Source organism: Pipra filicauda, unplaced genomic scaffold (assembly GCF_003945595.2).
Source record: "Pipra filicauda isolate LSUMZ 115617 unplaced genomic scaffold, ASM394559v2 scaffold19_size4547281_pilon, whole genome shotgun sequence".
NCBI classification, from domain to species: Eukaryota; Metazoa; Chordata; class Aves; order Passeriformes; family Pipridae; genus Pipra; species Pipra filicauda.
In genome coordinates, this window is record NW_024104309.1 from 538,961 (window position 1) to 556,954 (window position 17,994).

The window sequence follows — 17,994 nt, forward strand, 5'->3', positions numbered from 1 at the left end:
CACAAATAAGTAATGGGAAACAGCAGGAGAGGTTGAAACCAGATTTGCCACCAAAGAATTGTACAAAAACACGTATTCTGAGGCTGCATTCTTGTATTGTCTCAGGACAAGGGAAAATCCAGGCTAAAATTAACCCCCACTTTTTCTTTTTTTGACAGGTTAGACTCAATTTAGGTCAGATCAACCTGATGCACTGCATAAGCACACAATATGTCATGCTTGTAAGAAGGAAAGGACAGCGTGAAGGCAGAGCTGTGGGAAGCAAAAAGGTGGAACCACTCATGCTGGTGTTGGTGATATTGCCCTGCAGTCCCACAGCATAGTGTTACCCCCTGCATCAGACGAGCAGCACTGCTGGGCTGCTGGGAGCACGGAGAAAACACTGGGGAAAATAAACGTGTATTCTCAAAAAGTACGGGGGAAAAAAAAAGTGTGTTTTGTACAGCAGATACTGGCCAAACTGGAGAGTTTTTATGAACTAAATTAGAATGATTGATCCGTTTGGCTTTGTGCAGTGGACCCACTGCCCAGTGCCGTAGGGCAGCGTGGGTGGACACCCAAGTCCGGTGTTTCGCCCGCCAGCAGCTCTGTGGTGGGAGCTCCGGGCGGGCTGTGCAGTCCGACCCCCCCGGGTCTCTGCCCTTCCCCAGCAGCGACAACGGCGCCGCGATCCCCGGCAGTGCTTTATCGCTGGGTAGTTGTGTTGTTACCTGCTCGCACTCCCCAAGCCGAGCAATGCCCAGCGTGACGGGAACGGGCGGGTCACACACCAGCTGGAGAACAGCTGGGAAGGCCCCGCTCTCCAGCCTCCCCCCGCGCCCCCCCGCCCCGCGCTCAGGATATTTCAAAGATAAAGGACTATTATATCGCCTCGCATTGCTGGAAAATGTTTATTTTAGAGCTGGAACTGCTATTGCCCTCTCTTCCCCGTCGCTCCCGAGGGCCTCCCGTCACACGGCACCTCGGGGGCGCGGAGCGCCCGCTGGTTCGCACCCACCAGCACCGCGGGCACCTCCTGCCCCCTGCCCCGGGGCCGGGCACCTCCTGCCCCCTGCGCCGGCCCGCGGAGCCCGGGGACAGCCCCGACGCACGGTGCGAGGAGGGTGGAAAGAGTTTTTGAGTCCCGGCGAGGGCGATGAGACACGGCGAGTCCCCGCCGGCAGCCCCCTCCCCGGTACTTTCGAGGGGAAGGTAGCGCCCCGACGGCGCGGGAGGATCCCTGTCCGCGGGGCCGCGGCTCTTACCTGCGGTGGAGAAGCGCCGAGCCGAGCCGAGATAAGCGAAGCCAAGCCAAGCTAAGCCGAGCCGAGCCGAGCCGTGCGGGTCCCGCGGCCGCTGCTCGCGTGGCGCAGCCGCCCCCCCGCCGGTACCTGGGGCGGCCCCGGGGGCGGAGCGCGGCGGGGCGGGGGTGGCGGCCCCGCTGGGAGAGACGGCCGGGGGACTCCGCCGTGCCCGGCACCGAGGAGCGGCCGCCGGTGGAAGGCAGGCAGGTGAGCAGACAGACGGACAGACAGGCAGGCTGTCTGAGCCCTCGGTGGCCCCAACCAGGTGCTCGCCCTCTGCCCCGTGCTCCGCTCCTGGGGATGAGAATCACCTCAGTCGTTCCTAAAGCCCCGGTGGCAGGGAAGACATCCCGGGTGCCACCCTAATTTGCCGTCCTTGTCTCACTTTCCACACGGTCTGGAATTGTCATTAGTAGAACTGTTAACTCTGAAGCCTAGTGATGGCACCTGTGGCATCAGGAGCTACATCTGAACTGATGAAAAGGCAGAAAAATGAGGCATTGATTGCGATCTCTGTTTGCATGAAAGAGGTCTGCTGAAGGAGTTGCAGCAGACCCTCTTAGCTTTAAAATCCTCCAGACCCCAAGTTCAAATCAGAGACCTGATTGTGGTCTATTCCTTGCTGGGAAACCGAAAAAGCTTTCAGAGATAATCCCCTGGACAAAGAGAACAAAATAATGGACATTTTAAATGTATCTCTGACATAACTAATGAGGTGCTTCCCAACCGGCAAGCAAAAATGGCAGCACGTTTCCCACTGCCAGGATTTAAGCAAGCGCCTAAGCACAAAGACAGGGTTCTTGAGCAGCTCTGAGAGAGACACTTTGTAAAGAGATGCCAGAGCAGGAGCCACTTGAAGGTACTGGATTTGCAGGGTTTCTGTAGTCAGGGAGAACCTTTGAACTCAGTGATTTAAAACTGGGGGCTGCAGATGCCTCTACACTCTTCTGCATCCCTCAGAACACTGTTCCCTCTCCACTCAGTCTCATTGTGCCGTTGTGTTTGATGTGCAGCACTTTGACTCAGCTTGGACACTGCCCACACAGGACAGCAATTGTTTTGTCTACTTGTAAGAGCCTTTAGCACATCTAGTGATATTCAGCATCTGATCTTCAGTGATCTTTGGACTGGCTTGTATGTCAACCAGCCCTTGGAGCTACTTGAGCTTTATAACAGTTCAACCACTTTAAAGGAGTCTAACAATTGCTTTTATTGCTTCATTTTTACCAGGGCAGTTGAGTAGCTGATGTGGTAGTGCTATACAACTGGCATACAACCAAGGTGTGCATTTTAGGAACAATCACAGGAACACCTCACTGCAGATAGGAGATGCCATGCAGCTGCTCCATGTTACTCAAGCCCGAGCTATCTACCAGGTAGCTCAGGGAACAAATCTACCAAGCATCAGAGTGATTTTCTACCCTCATCTAGAATGACAATGTTTATTTGCCATCAAAACCACAACTCAAATTATTGTTATATAAACCAGGCCTGGATTTAAGCCTTAAGTAAGATATCAGCTTTGTGTAGGCAACTAAATAATCAACAGCATAACAGAATCCCAGGTTCATTACAAAAGGTATTTCAAAGACAGCCTAACAGGCTTGACACCTACAAAAGTCTTTCTAGCTCCTTGCAATCCTCTTGTTGCTCTGGGAAAGGTGATCTCTGCCTTTTCCAAAACCTGACTTCCACTCTACCCAACATAGTGTCTGCAGTTACGGAGATAATGCTTTTCCCTCTGCCTGCTGCCTGATCCTCAGTGTAGAGAACTCTTGTGAGCCAACAGCCCTATAAAGCACCAACACAGAAGGCAAGTGGTCATGGGCAGGTACCTGTACCTTCGATGCAATGGGCTCACTTATGACTCAGGCTCACTTGGGCATCTGCTTAGGGATCACCTGATTTCACGTCCCATAATCGCAGCCACAAGCACAGAGCCACTGTTCAGCCTAATTTCCGAAGGCTTTTCCAGATTTTTGCCACCCCTGAATCCCAGTGTTTACAAACAAGCCCTTTCTCCGTCAGGGATAACCAAAAGAAGGGATGCACCCAGGTAATTAGGAGACAGGAGAATTTGTAGTGATTTTTTCTGTCTATCACTTTGTTTGGCCATAATTTACAGAGAGAATATATTTTGCTCTCTTAGTGCACTTCCCTTCCAGGTTTTAACATTGTACAGTCATGAGCTGCTTACACAACTTCCAGTAAGGGAAGCCTGTGTTATTTTAGATTTATAGATGAGGAAATGAGGGAACAGGAAAGAACTCCCACAAGCTCACGGAGGTAGAAGGGAAGAGCAGATGTTGTGCTTTATCTTGTTTTCTGACGTGTGGATCTATCTCACTCTCTCACAGCAGTACTGAGAGCACATTTATCAAGCACAACACATATCTACTATCCTCCCAACATTTTTAATTCAAGACACTGCATCCTCACACAGTGCAATCGATCTAAGGAAACAATTTTAATATTTTTAGTTACCTCTTTTCTAAAAAGGGGTTTTTTTAAATTAATGTATTTATTTATTCTTAAAGCAAGAGCAGCACCAAAACACTTAAATCAAGGATGAAGGTCTGCTGTGTGTAATGCTGTAAGAAGTAATAATAGTAATGACCCTGTGTCTAACAGATTCATTGCCTAAGCTCATTATAAGCATTGGGCATACATAAACAAAACTGTATCCCGAAGTTTGGGATCCCACAGTTTGCACACGGAGTGGTGGTTTCAGCTCACTGCCAGCTGTTATCAAGGGAAGCCAGATAAAAACATGCTAACCTCCAGGAGAAAACAAAATCCTCCTTTTTTGAATAGCACTCACCCAGGTGCTTCTTTGCCTTGGTGTGGAATAAAAAACACGTATAGCCCATGCTGTGTCCCCAGGATGTGTGCAAATTCCATTCTCTTTAAGAGGGCTAACCAAAATCCTTACAAATGGCATTTTGAACATTGTTCATAATATCAGAAATAGCACAATAAAGTGACATCCAAATTTGACTGTGCTGCCAATGCAGCTTCTTTCATGCACAGCATGTTGTGTGGTGACCTGAAACACACTCAGAAAGCAGGGGGAACATCTGCAGTTCTTATCAATTAATATTTCTGCAGCATGTCTACCTACACCATGCTGTGCATGTGCAAAATGGCCAAAAAATGAATGTAGACTGGCAAATTATGTCTAATCAGCCAGTTGCTACAGCCTTAGCCAAAGTCGGTCCAGACTGTTCTGCCCCTTCAGCTCTGCCCAAGCTCCTCTCTCTGCTTCTATGGGCTTCTCTCCCTTGCCCCGACTTGGAGTGGCAGCAATGGGAGAAAGGGGAAACTCTAGGAAGTTGTCTCCCCTTTATCCCCCACACCACAGCAGGGACTTGGGAAATGGAGGAGGAGACAGCTGTGTTGGTCACAGGAATGCAGAACATAGGAGCAGCAACCACCCACTCGGTGATTCCATGCCTAGAACATACCCTGCCTGCTCCCTGCACTTTACCTGTTGGGCCACTGTGCCCTGTCCTGGGATGACTGCCAGCCCAGGATGGTGTGTAACTGCCTCTCCTACTGGTCTGAGTCTGAACCTGGAATGCTGTAAGCACAGGTCAGCCAGTTTCTGCTTCCAACATAATTATGAATAGAGAAGTTTGGGGCATCTATTTTGTTTTCATCCCTAATCAAAGGAACCTTCTGCAGATTTAGCCATCACAAAATTGTGTCATGACATTTTTCACAGCCTAGAGAGGATCACTCAGGCCCTGTCCCCAGTGCCTGTGACAGGTCACAGGAGCTGGCTGGGAGTTGTCAGTGGAGATTCCTCCTCCTCTGCTGACGTGGTAGCACCGGGCGCTGCGGGAGTGAATCACCAGCTCTGGCAGGAGTGGTGCTCTTGGGACAATGGCAGGCCTGGGAACTGTGCACAGCCACTCCTTACTCTGGACAAACTTTGAAAGGAAAAGCAAACTGAGTTTATTTGACTAACTGCTTAACAAATCAGCACCTGTTTCTTCAAGGAGGAAAGCGGGAATGAGTTAATATGCCAAATAGTTTTGAGAAGAAGTGACTTTTACCATTTTGACAGACCCTCATTAATTGTTTCCTGGTTCCTTCCAGGCAGCAACCTCCCCTAACCAGTCAGTGCCAAAGACAACTTACACAGCTGCCTGGAAGGGGGATGCAACCATTTAGAGAAACTTCATCTTTGGCTTTGCTGTCTTTGAAACAAGCATGGATTTGCAGTGAAGTTCCCCTTTTCATCCCACCCTCTGGATAGAGCTCTGCTCAGTGTAATTCCACCATTAGTGTTTTCTGAATCTCCATCCTTAGGTCTCAGGTTTTGATCCACCTATTGCACAGTTGTCAAGGAACAGCCCTGAAGTGGTTTTCCTGGTTGGGCAAACCCCATCAGGCGTAACACCAGGTCAGCTGCAAAGAAATACCACAGCATAATGCAAATGCAAATCCTCTTGCAAAACCTAAGAGAAGTTTCATCACCTCCAAGGATATATGACCTTGTATTCATAGGGGTTTAATAATACTTCAATTCAGAGCTATTCATTACACAAGCTTTAAGTGAGGACAGTGAATGAAGCTCATTAGCAGTTGGATGCAGGCTGGATACGATGGCAGGCAGACAGCCACAGGGACAAAAGTGCATTTGAAATAGATGATCCCTAAACTCAGCATGCCAGGATGACAGACAGGACACTCTGGGCGTGCTGGCATTCTTGGTTGTTGTACTTTTGTTCCCTGCTGCTAAACATGGCAAAGGAAAGGTTTCTTGAGTCTCTTCCTTAGAGCCTGTTCAGCCTCAGGTGCAAAAGCAACCTCTGCTCCCAGGCAGCCAGATGGCCAGCTGCAATCCAGGCACTCCCTAATTAACTTTGGGTTTTTTTCCTCTGTGGGTTGTTTCTGGGAAAAAGGGAACTGACAGCAGGTTTGTTTACATGAGATTGATTTGGCTTGGCAGTTCCCTGGGTCCGTACTAAGAATTTTGAAGTGTCTTTGGGTTTTGTTGTCACCTCACAGAAGGAGGAGAAGCTGAGAATCCATGGGGATTTCTAGGATGCATCTGAAGAAGTTATGTAAGTATGCAGGTTTACTGCAAGTCACACACAGATGGGCAGCAAATGAAACAAAGCTGAGGGGGGCAAACTAATCTGAAGCCTTAGTTACTGTGCAGTGCTGAGCTGCTGCAGTGTATAATTAAACACAACTACAGCAAACACTAACCTGCAAGTAGGTCCTCTAAGCCCTGTGGACTTGCTTGTGTCCATAAAATCACTCAACATATATAAAAAAACTGCTGGATGGATCCCTCTGCACAGAAGAAAATGCCAGCCTGATCTAGATGAAAAAGAAGAATAATTTAAAGAATCTGCAGTAGGAGTGAGCAACTAAAATGTCCAGGTACAAAGCTGACAGGTAGGAAAGACAAAAATATTTAAGTAACAGATTAAGTTCACCCTGCAATCCAGAGATGTGAAACAGCTTTTACAGGAGTTAACTAGCTGCCCCTAGCAACCACGTGTGGCAGCACATATGTCATGTTCTGCTGAGACTTCAGCTAAACACTGACCAGGCCAGCAAGTGCCAAGCTCCATCTTGCTACAGAGGACAAAAGCAAAGTCTAGGAAAGAGCAAGTCAAAGGGAGGGTGGGGAAGCTGTGCCTGCTCACCATGGCTGAACATACAGAGGGTAGAGAGGATTAGTGAGAAAGGAGGCAGCCAAATAACAAAGGAAAAAGGATCACAGAATTTTTTTCCTTCCAAAGTAGCAAGTCTGGAAGGCATAAAGTGCTGAAGGAGAGGAATTGTGTGAGAGAAGACATGAAGGAGAGTAATTTTGAATCAGGTTGGTCTTAAATGTAAAGGATGAAGCACAGTGCTCACATCTGTCTCTAGGTGAAGAACTTCTTAAAAATTACTTTGAGGCCATGTTGCTTCTGACATCAGAGTGTTTTGCAAAGAAAGGGACAATTGATGTACATCTCATGGGCTGTAATTTCGCTGCAGAGATAAGACAGGGGCAGAGCCGCTGCAAAGCTGTGCATGGAAAATCGCAGAGGTCCAGCCTGCTATTGTGCACTAGAGATTGGTTTTTTAATGATGATTTGTTGGAGATGAAAATGCAGAGTCCTCCCCCTGGTGGCGAGTAAAGAAAGCCATAGCAATGACTTTTTTGATCATGTCAATCTAAGGCTATAAATGAAATGAGCATCAGATAGGACCAATTTTTTATTAGGTCAACTGATAAAGCTGGAGGGAAAAAAGAAGACAATTTTGCAAAACGCAGATCCTTTTTTTAGGACTTACATAGGTTTACTTTGAAGGCTAATACAACTTGAGAATAGTTACTGAGTTCAATTTGATCATTAATTTATTAGACAATTTGCAAGAGAAGCAGAGGATAAAGCCTGTAGAATAACTTTCAGCAGCTGATCAGGGTAATTGTGATGTGCAACAATCCCATTATTTCCACTGAGTCCTTCTCTTTTAGTGGCCAATTGAGTTTTGGTGTCTAAAATCAGACACCAGACAGACTGGTATGCAAAGTAAAATTCTTAATGCTACTGAACAGTAATAATGGACTCAGTAGACAAGTTGGGTTTATTGTATATACAACAGTTTTCCCCACTTAATGTCCACAGATAGTTCTTCAGAAAGTATCTGTAGAAAATGATCTCTCTGTGGTTTTTATGGGAAGTTATGGCAAGTGCCTTTGGGACAGGAATTTTTGCTTTAGATGACTAATTTGGTGGATGAGGGGAGAGCAGCAGATGTAGTTTATTTTGGCCTTACTATGGCTTTCTACACTGTCTCCCAAAGCATCTTCATAGACAAACTGATGAAGTACAACCTAAATAAATGGGCAGTGAAGTGGATGGAAAACTGGCAGAACTGCTGGGCTGAAAGGGGCTCGTCATTAGTGGAGTACCCCTGGCTGGTACTGTAACACCTTCATTAACTACCTGGATGAACTGACAGAGCCCACTCTGAGCAAACTGGCAATGATACAAAGCTGGGGAAGAGTGGTTGATAACCAGATGGTTGTGTTGCTATTCAAAAGGATCTGAACAGGCTGGAGAAATGGGCAGGGAGGGTTGTCAGGAAGTTGAAGAAAGGGAAATGCAAAGTCCTTCACCTGGGAAGGAACAACCTGTGCACCAGTAGAGTCTGGAAAACAGCTTTCCAGATGAGAATATGGGACTCCAGGTGGAGAACAAGCTGACCATGAGCCAACAATATGCCCATGTGGCAAAGAAGCATCCTGGGCTGCCTCAGAAAAAGTGTCCCCAGCAGGTTGAGAGGTGATTTTTCTCCTTTCCATTTTCCTTTTCAGTTCCAGTAGATAAACATGAGGTATCACCTTGTCCTTGACAGTATAGGCAGTGTAAGAATGGCTGAATTGTAATGACGAGGAATCTTCTTCAGCTGAGACATTCAACATTAATAACCACTGCAATATAAACAAAAATATATCCCCCTCTGCTTAAGAACAGAAAGTTATGCCATTTACCACAAAACACTCTCTGCATGCTTATGTTTAAAAAGGTTTATTTTTTTTTTCACCCTGGTACAAAAATACAGTACAATGTGATGGCAAGGCATTGGCCAAAAAACATTCAAAGAATAAAAGGGGAAACCCCGTAAAGCTTCAACATAACCCACCCTCACTTGATGGAACAATCAAAAGGTGAGTGCATAAGGAAAAAGTTAATTTTCTGCCCAAAGGCAAATAAAAGTGAATCACACAGTTTTACACAAAACTACATTTGCAGAGCTGATAATTTCACATGCTACTTGGACATTCATGAAATGTATTCTACTGGGTTACTGGCAGAATTCGTGTTTTGGGATATCTAGAAAATACCTGGCCTAGGAAGATGCCCCATTGATGGCAATGCCCAGTAAAAACAATGGGATCACATAATACCAGTGAGAAAAGAGGAATTCAACCCTGATTAGGTGTCAAAATGTTGGCTGCTACTAGTTTTTTCAATCACACTGTTTGTCCTCAAATAATATTCTTCCCTACACACCTCCCTTTTAACACCAAATATTAGTGGTTGCTCAAACACACAACGGGATGTGTTTGCACATTACCTAGTTGCAAATAATCATCACAGTGCAAACTTCCAGGCAGGAGGAGAAAACACTGTGACTGATGCATGTGTGTGAACTCCAAAAAGGGTTTACCCTAACACTGTTGACAGGAGAATTATGTCCCTTCAGTGCAACTACATTCTCAGTCTGTTCAATCGTTTCCTTTTAGAGTTTTGAAGCAGTGAAAAATCATCATTTAGCATATCCATTATAGTTCATCTCCCAGGTGCTTTTGTTTGAAAGCATCACCTGTCAGCTTCTCCTGGGCCTCCTTCATCCCCTGGACAACTGAAAGATTAGATAAGAGAGAGACCAACTATTAATCTCATGATGCAAACATCAAGGTGGACTGGTAATGAAAGTTATTTTAAAACAACAGTTATAGAATGTATATCTACAAATTAACCTGTGGGGGAAAAAAAAAAAGCACCACCAAACAAAAAAACCCCTCCAGTCCTGCACCATTTCCTCACCTATGTGTAGCTGGATCATGCAAATTCCACAATTTTCCATGCCACAACTGGAGACAAAGTTTAGGTCCTACAGACATAACAGTATGTCTTAAGGTGAATCACAATTCTGAATATGGTTCCTCAGGCGTTGGAGAACCACTCACTCACACTGTACCTAACAGCTCCCAGTTATGCTGTAAAGTACCATCATTTTTCTTCACTAAACAGTGAAGGTGTGTCCTCACTAAAAATGCAGTTTCAACTACTTTGCACGTACCTTGATCAGCATTGGTATAGAAATACTTGTAGCTGGGGTTTCCTCTCTCATTTATGATTTCTGGATGGACTTTTCCACTGGGATCTATGAAACAAGAAATCCATCAGGAAGTTTAGGTGGTAACAATAAGAACCCAGTCCTGTGAGTGGACACAAGAGCTGCGGATGCCTTACCCATGAAAAGGATTCTGGGGATATAACTTCCATCAGGACTAAAGGCTTCATCCTTGGGCTCTTCGTCATCCTACCAAAGCAAGACAGGAATGGAGAAGGAATGGATTAGCAAGATATCTAACACAACACTGCTTTTTTAAGAAACAACTTATTGCCTTCAGATTCCTGCTACCCTGAGCAATTTACATCTTGAACAGATGCCAAGTAATTGCAGGATCTTCCACTCTCAATGAAAGTAAGTTATTTTTACCTAAACAAGTATCCTCTGTGAAAATAATAATATTTTGTCCTGTTAATTTGCATTACACACTCCACTTTGGTGTAGGAATGTTTGACAGGTAATGAGAGAATAAACATAAATTCCTTTATTGCAGCAACAGAATCACACAAGGCACAAACTCTTAAAGAGACAGTGGCAGAGAGCCAGGTTTATAAACAGAATTAAAATAAACAGACTGAAGAAAACTCTTTTTAAAACAATGAGCTGTATCAATCAATCCTGAATGCCTATTCAGGAGTGCAGGATTTAGGATGTACACCAAACAGGATGTAACCAGTAAAGTCGGATTCCAAATGCTTAATTACCAGGCAGTAACATGGACACAAATCAGAAGGCAGCCTACCTCAAGGTTGACCATAACAAAATTATGGGCAAGTTCAGAGATCTCCTTGGATTCAGCAAACTTTGGCTTTAAAGCTAATTAAGGGGGGGGGGAATAAAAATAAAGACGTATGTAAAAACAGTGGAAAATATTTCAGATTTTCAAGCAGTATCAAAATCTCCACCCCTCCCTCTGGAAAGCTTTTCAATAAGCAGCAAGTAAATGGAATGTATATATCAAACTATTCAAAGCTGGGCTAAGAGCAGCAGGTGACTGAAGCAATTCTTGCTGGGCAGCCATGGGATGAAGCCTGACAACAAACATACATGGCTGCATATGAAACAGTGGAACAGAGCAGAAAGCCTGCTATAAAACAGTATTCCCACTCAACTGCCTCATCCTTTAAGCTTAGCCATGACCCCCAGCTTGTTTGTTTGCAATGGCAGTGCCATATTATGCTTCTCCTAATGAAACAGTTACCATTAGCTACAGTCTGAATGCAAAGTTCATGTTTCTCATGGCTACGTGATTTGCATACCAAGATTCATTAGAAATTTCAGCAAGCTCTAGTATTAAATACACTTACCTTTGCAAGCTCCACACCAGGACTTGTGGATGATAACCATAAGAGGCAAACCACTAAAAAAAGGAAGAAAAAAAACTGTCAAAGAAAGCTTCCAGAAAGCCTCTAAACCAAATTCTGTTATGTGTACATTTTAACAATCAGGGCTTCCTCAAAGGCTCAATGTAACAGAAAATAAGTGAGATGTAAAGAGATTCTGCTGTGTTCTAAGCTTGGCTCGCAAAAAGTTTTCCCAGTCTTAAAACATGTCATAAAATACTTTATTGTAACTGCTCACATAGAGGAGACTTTGTCTTTGGAAGACTTGCTCTTATTAGTTTAGATTCCTCACACACACAGCTGGTCATGCATTTTTTTACTGGATTACTGGAAATGGTTAGTGACACCAGCTGCTTGAGAGATCTCGGGATGGATTTTTGTGGCTGCTTATGGCAACCCAGTGGATGACAGTCACCTATCCATCCTCCTCCCCATTACAGCCCACATGTTTCAGTCACCTCCTGTGATCAAGACCCCACTGAGCAACCATTGAACCCAGTAACCCTTTAGCTGTAAACAGATATGAAAGGCAATCTCTACTTAGCAGCATTAGAGAGGAAGGCATTAACATTTAGAGTCATTCAAAGAGAAGTTGGCGCTTTATAATTAACCAGTATGTCATCACCTTCACATTGGGCTCTGTTTGCAGTAAGGAGTTTGAATACACATTGCCCTAGTAGAGCTTGCATTGCATCCAGTGTCCCTGAGGATGAAAAACCACTTTTTTCTTCATTGTTTCTACAGAGTCCCAAATTGTTTTGCCTCTTTCTTGAGGACAGGCTGATTTACGTCTGGAAAATACACATTGTTCTTATCAAGGACCAGTGGTTCATGTCAAAAGAGTTCAATCATCTGGCAATCGGTACTGCAACACGCTTTTTTTTAAAGAGAAATTTTCAAAGCAGATTTTAAATTTAAGTGCTCACAGCCTTGAAATACCAATTCTTAGTGAGAACTCACAGAGGTTTGAAATAATGAATTTGTTTTCTCAGCTTTATTCTCTTTACTTTGACTGGTAAGATAAACTTATTTACATCAAAACATTTTTGTAGTCAATTCTCAGTTCTGTAATGCATAAATCCCCCAGCAGTCGGTGTGTCAGACTGTACTTTTTCCTCCCAGGGAGCACTACACATACAATTAAACCAAAACAACAATTTATGAGAATGAGGGATGAAGCATCCACCAGAAAGTGAGAAGTTTATATGAACTGTATCTATTGTATCACAAACCCCAAATTATTGGAAACTAAATGCAAAACTAAGCTACCCATCCCAGCTGGTATAGACCTACGGGTTTCAACAAGGACACTGTCATTTTAGCTTGTTTTTCCTATAACTCATTCTTAAGTAATTAGTGTTTTTAAAGGTGTTTAATGATGACCTTGCAGAGAAAAGACACGGCGAGTTATTTCAATAAAACAGTCCTGCAGATAAATTAAGAGTTTAGTCCATTTAAGGCACACATTTTATTGTTAAACCTCTTTGCTAACTTTGCTAAGACAGCACCCTTTTGCAGTGTAGAGCTGCAAATCTCTCTTGGGTTCAGTCAGATTTTTTGAAACAGTCACATCCTGTTCTAGTTCTGGACCTGAAGTCTCTTCTGCAGTTTGACATTATCTGGAGGCAGCCCTGGAAAAACAATCTTCTTATTCAAGACATACAGTCATCACCTTTTGCGCTTTCATGCTCAGACACCACTATATTACTGGGGTTTATGTCTCCGCAGGAGACTTCACTTGCTTGGGGATGCAACAGCTGCTCTCCTTTTTGATGGGGAGAATTCAGGGGTGTGGGGAACTGTATCCCTACAGATTCTCTCAGAAATAGTCTGCTTGGCTGCTGCGGGAACACGGCACCCAGAGCTGCTGCTGCCAAATATCCGATACACGACAGGTGGGATCCAGGCTCTGCGGGGTCTGCGTCTAGAAGGTGTGTTCCTACTGTCGCAAGTACTTCGACAACCACGGCCACTGCCCCTGGTTCACTGAATGCTGCGGCTCAGGTACTGCAGGAACATGCTGGCCAGCTGGGGCATGTTCTCATCGCTGGGCTGCATCTTGGTGTAGCTGATGAACTGCCTGCGCAGCCGGCTCAGCTCGGCCAGGCTCACGGGCCGGCTCAGCACCAGCCCCTCGGCCAGGCCGGGGACGCGGACCGTGTCCCCGGGCAGCGCCCCGCCGCTCTGCGCGGCCATCACTGCGGCCAGCACGTCCTGGGTGACGCGGTCCAGGCGGTGCAGGAACTCCCCGGACTGCAGGGGCTGGGCGCGGGTGGCGCGGTGCGGGGGCGGCGGGGCGCTCTCGAACAGCGCGGCGCGGATGTCGCCCAGCGGCAGCGGCTCCTCCCCGCTCACCGTGAACAGCGGCCGGTCCCAGCGGCAGCCCGGGTCGGGCTCCTCGAAGGGCGGCTCGTCGGGGCCGCCCCCGCCGCCGGCGCAGTGCAGGAGGCAGCGCGCCGTGCCCGCCTGCCGCGCCGCGCAGTACAGCTCGTAGCGGATGCTCCGCAGCTCGTTGCCCGCGTCCACGATCACCACGTCCCGCCGGCTCAGCCGCCGCTCCACCTCGGCCCGCAGCGCCGCCCGCCCGCCCTCCGCCTCGGACACGACGTGCGCGGCCCGCTCGGGGCCGCCCAGCGCCGCCCGCAGCTCCGCCGCCCGCCGGCTCTTGCCGCTGCCGGGCCGCCCGCACAGCACCACCAGCGGCATCGCCCCGCCGGCACCGACCCGGACGGGCGGGAACTGCTTCCGCCGGTCACACACACCCACACACGGCCCGCCCGCGACCGCCAGCACCCCCCGGCCCCGGGGGGCGGCACCGCCGGGCGGGCTTCTCTGCCCCTTCGGGCATGCGGAACCGCCGGGCCCCCGCCTCTGGCACCCGGACACCGTCCTGGCAGACATGCGGCTTAGAAACGCGACCGTACTAACTGTAGGAACGCTTGATCCCTGCCCTCGTCCGCACGGAACTTAAAAACGAGACGTCTTCAGCATCCCCCGACACATCCACGCTGCGCAGTTTATAAAATTCAAATTGAAATCTTGAAACTTCCCAGCTCACTGGCTCTGCTGGATCTCACTTGATGTGCCACAGTTAATTTCGTATAATTTTCGTATTATTTTTCATCTCCTCCTGACCTAAGGTCAGACTTAGGAAAACAAATCTACTTTTTAGGTTTATATTTTCTTTGTTATTAGTGGTTTCTCCCAGTCCTTCAGTAATGCTCAAATGCTGCTGAACTCAAAACAGTGAAAGGGTCTGTGCTTCCAACAGTGAAAGGAGAGGGTGTGGATTACACCGACCCCTTCCTGCAGAGTCTCCTTGAGCAGGAATGCTCATCCTGCCTCAACCTGAGAGCTCACAGCTCACCATGCCTCCCGCCCTCCCCTGTCTCATTTTGAAGCTTCTTCTGCTTCATTGCAAAGCAGTGCTACAACTACACCTGTAAATACTGAAATAATATTTTTTTTTCAAAAATATCCAATTATAGAAACTTGTAAGACCTCTGAACTGTATCGTCTGGGTTAATTTGGTATCTACACTAAAACGATGGATCAGTTTGAGAGCTGAACTCAAACAGCAAACCTGGAAGGCATGAGGAATTTCTGCTCCTGTCAGCATTGTCAGATTTAGGTTATAAATTTAAAATACAAGTAGAATTTATAAGCATACCATTTCCTTTCTCACATTTTAACAAGAAACAGAAGAAATTCTGAGGAAAATAATGTGTCAAAAAATAATTTTTTACCTTCTAAGAGACTGTTAGACTTTAAACTTAACCAAGTCAGGTTCTATCAGTTCACTAATTTGAAACTTCCAGACTTTTTCCTGCAGATTGGAACAAAATAACTTATCTCAGGCTGAGGCCTCATCTATACAGGCATAAGGAATTTTAGGGAAGCTCTCAGCACTGCTGAGTTCAAGGGGATTGAGCACTCTTTACACATTCATTTGTGGGTTTGAGAACCATACCTTTCTTTACTGTGGGAAAAAATTATTTTCTTCTCATTTCAAAGACATGGTAGGGCTTCAATGATTTAATTAGACTGCAGTGATTAAACCTAGGTGGCGCCTCAGCAAAGATATCAAAACTCTGTATTTTCTCTCTAATAAGCTGTAGGGATCTGAAGTCTCCTAAACCATCTTCATTTTTGTTAATAATGACTCTTCTGTGGTTAAATTTAGGATTGATACAGAACCTTTGTGAATGCTTTTAAAGACACTTTTCTGTATTTAAAACTAGCAAACATACCTGGCTGCTGCCTCTTTCTTCCCATCTTCTAGTGTTCTCCAATGAATATGATCTCCAAAACCTGCCAGAGAGAAGGGTTTATAAATGCTGCATAATTTAGCGTGTCAGCTAACAGAGGAAAACAGTGCAACCCTCAAGAGTATTTTCAACTTATTTTATATTCTTTTTTTTAAAGCCAACTACAATCCCAGTTCTGGAAAGACTTCTGCAAATACTTACAACCCACATAGTCGTATGAGGAATCCCACTGAAATTAATTAACAAAAACATACCATCCTAATGAATATTTATATCTATATGCAAACGACATAAAAATCCCCCAAACGAATATTAAAATTGAAGGGCCTTCTGATTATTCTCCATTATTCTTCAATCTATGAACATTTATTAACTGATGAGTGACAAATTAAACATGTCAGCATTTGGCTTCCTAAATCCCACTGAATGTGAACTAAAGCAAAACTTAAAAATTCCTAGGCCAACATATGATCATTAATTGCTCTAAAACTATTATGCTAATTATTACTGCTGATGATAATTGAAGAGTAAGAAAGAACACCACTACACAGATTTCTGAATGTTAGAGTGAGTGAATGGCGCAGGAAATATTTTATCCCATATCCAGATAACAAGTCGTCTTGTGTCAATTGACACAAGAGTGAGTCAGTGTATGTTTAACAGCTGCAAAGCAGGGACTGCCAGGGTTGGGATTTTTTTCGTAGCCAACAAAGCACATGGCCAAAAGCCACCTGGAGAACTGAGATGAAGGAGATCCGGGAACTGTTTGAAGAGGAACACCCTTGGAAGACCTCCTCAGAGGTCTTATGGCTCCAGTAATTAACAATTAGTGCACTGGATGATCAAACATCAGCCTTGGCTTGCCCCTTCCCATCGCTGAGGGTTTGGATTAGTCAGCAACCCCCAGGGTGCTGAGGGGAGCAGATTTCGGGAGCTACGCAGAGGTCAGAGCCCCAGACTGTCCAGTGCTGACACAGGGAAAAGTGGACATTGTAGACAACTATGGCAAAGAAGCTGGAGAAAGCCTAAATCCTCATGGCACCTTAATTCAGTATCCGGGAGGTGTGGACAGTTGGCACAGCGTACTACCTGATCTTCTCTCCTGATATGAACCACTGTGAACACATATGATGCAACACATCAAACAGATGAGCTCACGGTGAGGTGGGGATGCCCTGTCCACGTCCAATCACACCCCAGCTGCTCAGGCAGCTTTGGACACAGGGCTACTTTTGGACAAGCTCAACGTACCCAAGCAAAAGCCAGTTGGATTAGCAGAAGTCATGTTTATCCAGCATATTGACACGTCAGCTATTTCAGTCAAAGGCCAAAATGTTAAAATAGGGAAAGCCTTTTATTGTTCTAGCTTGGAAACACTTTTTGAAAGCTTTTCTATACTTAAACCAAAATCCCATTTGTGGCAAGCTTCAGTATGTTCTTAAAACAATTACACAACACACTACGGAGCGTTTCTTTTGAATGAAAGTCATCTGGGGAATTAAAGGAGGATGGCTGGCTGGGATCCACACCACAGAGCTTTGCTGTCATTGATCGAATTGGTTACTACCGGTCCTGAGGAGGAGATTTGCCTCTAAGGCAAAGCCACCACCTGGGGTGAAGCTCAGGCGCTGGCTAAACGCGGCTATTAGACACGGTAATTAGTCAAGGAGCCTCGGTGAGCCAAGAGAGGAGTGAGGAGCGGTCATCGAGGGCAAGGGAAGCCGAGGGCGGAGGGAAGCGCCATTCATTGCCTGCCAGGAGCCGGCGGGGGCTGGGCGGGCACAGCGGGCATCGAGGGCTGCCCCGCAGGGCTCCGCGGAGCCCCTCGGAAGGACGCTCAGCCGGGACAGAACCACGACGGCGGGGACGGTTCAACCCCCCCTCACCTCCAGCCCCCAGACCCGCGCTCTGTCCCCCCGCCCCCCGACGCCGCGGGCTGAGGGACCGGACCCGCGCCCGCGGCCGGGACACGAGTTGAGGAAAGCCCGAAGGAAGCGTTTTCCTGACCCTTTCCGAGCCCTCCCTCGGCGGAGGCGGCGGAGGCCGCCAGCACCAGGCACAGGCAGAGGACGGAGACGGCCACGGGCTGAGCCTTCATGGTGTCGGCGCGGGCAGCGGCGGCACCGGGTACAGCCCCACAGCTCCGCACAGCACAGGACCCGCTCAGGCGGATTTTATTTTTTTTCTTTCCTCTTTTTTTTTTCCCGTTTTTTTAAAGCCCAG

General features: G+C 46.5%; 3 protein-coding genes across 4 annotated transcripts in view; all 3 read right to left on the reverse strand.

Annotated features, from left to right (window-relative positions):
• RAB3B (RAB3B, member RAS oncogene family) overlaps positions 1-1,533 on the reverse strand; it is a 53,075-nt gene extending 51,542 nt beyond the window's left edge. Inside the window, exon 1 of one of the 2 annotated variants that reach the window (XM_027739434.2) lies at positions 1,245-1,533. The gene's annotated coding sequence lies outside the window, so the exon portion shown is untranslated. The remainder of the gene's footprint in view (positions 1-1,244) is intronic. The other variant, XM_027739435.2, reaches the window with a different exon arrangement.
• Positions 1,534-8,811: 7,278 nt separating this feature from the next.
• TXNDC12 (thioredoxin domain containing 12) lies at positions 8,812-17,972 on the reverse strand. Its single transcript, XM_027739402.2, has 7 exons — positions 17,779-17,972; positions 15,754-15,814; positions 11,468-11,520; positions 10,903-10,976; positions 10,280-10,349; positions 10,107-10,190; positions 8,812-9,665 (listed from the first exon to the last, which is right to left on the reverse strand). The coding sequence occupies exons 1-7, from the start codon at positions 17,867-17,869 to the stop codon at positions 9,586-9,588; spliced, it is 513 nt and encodes a 170-aa protein (XP_027595203.1). The 5' UTR covers positions 17,870-17,972; the 3' UTR covers positions 8,812-9,585.
• KTI12 (KTI12 chromatin associated homolog) lies at positions 12,469-14,903 on the reverse strand. The gene has a single exon (XM_027739401.2). It carries the CDS (start codon positions 14,402-14,404, stop codon positions 13,487-13,489), a length of 918 nt encoding a protein of 305 aa, XP_027595202.2. The 5' UTR covers positions 14,405-14,903; the 3' UTR covers positions 12,469-13,486.
• Positions 17,973-17,994: the final 22 nt, after the last annotated feature.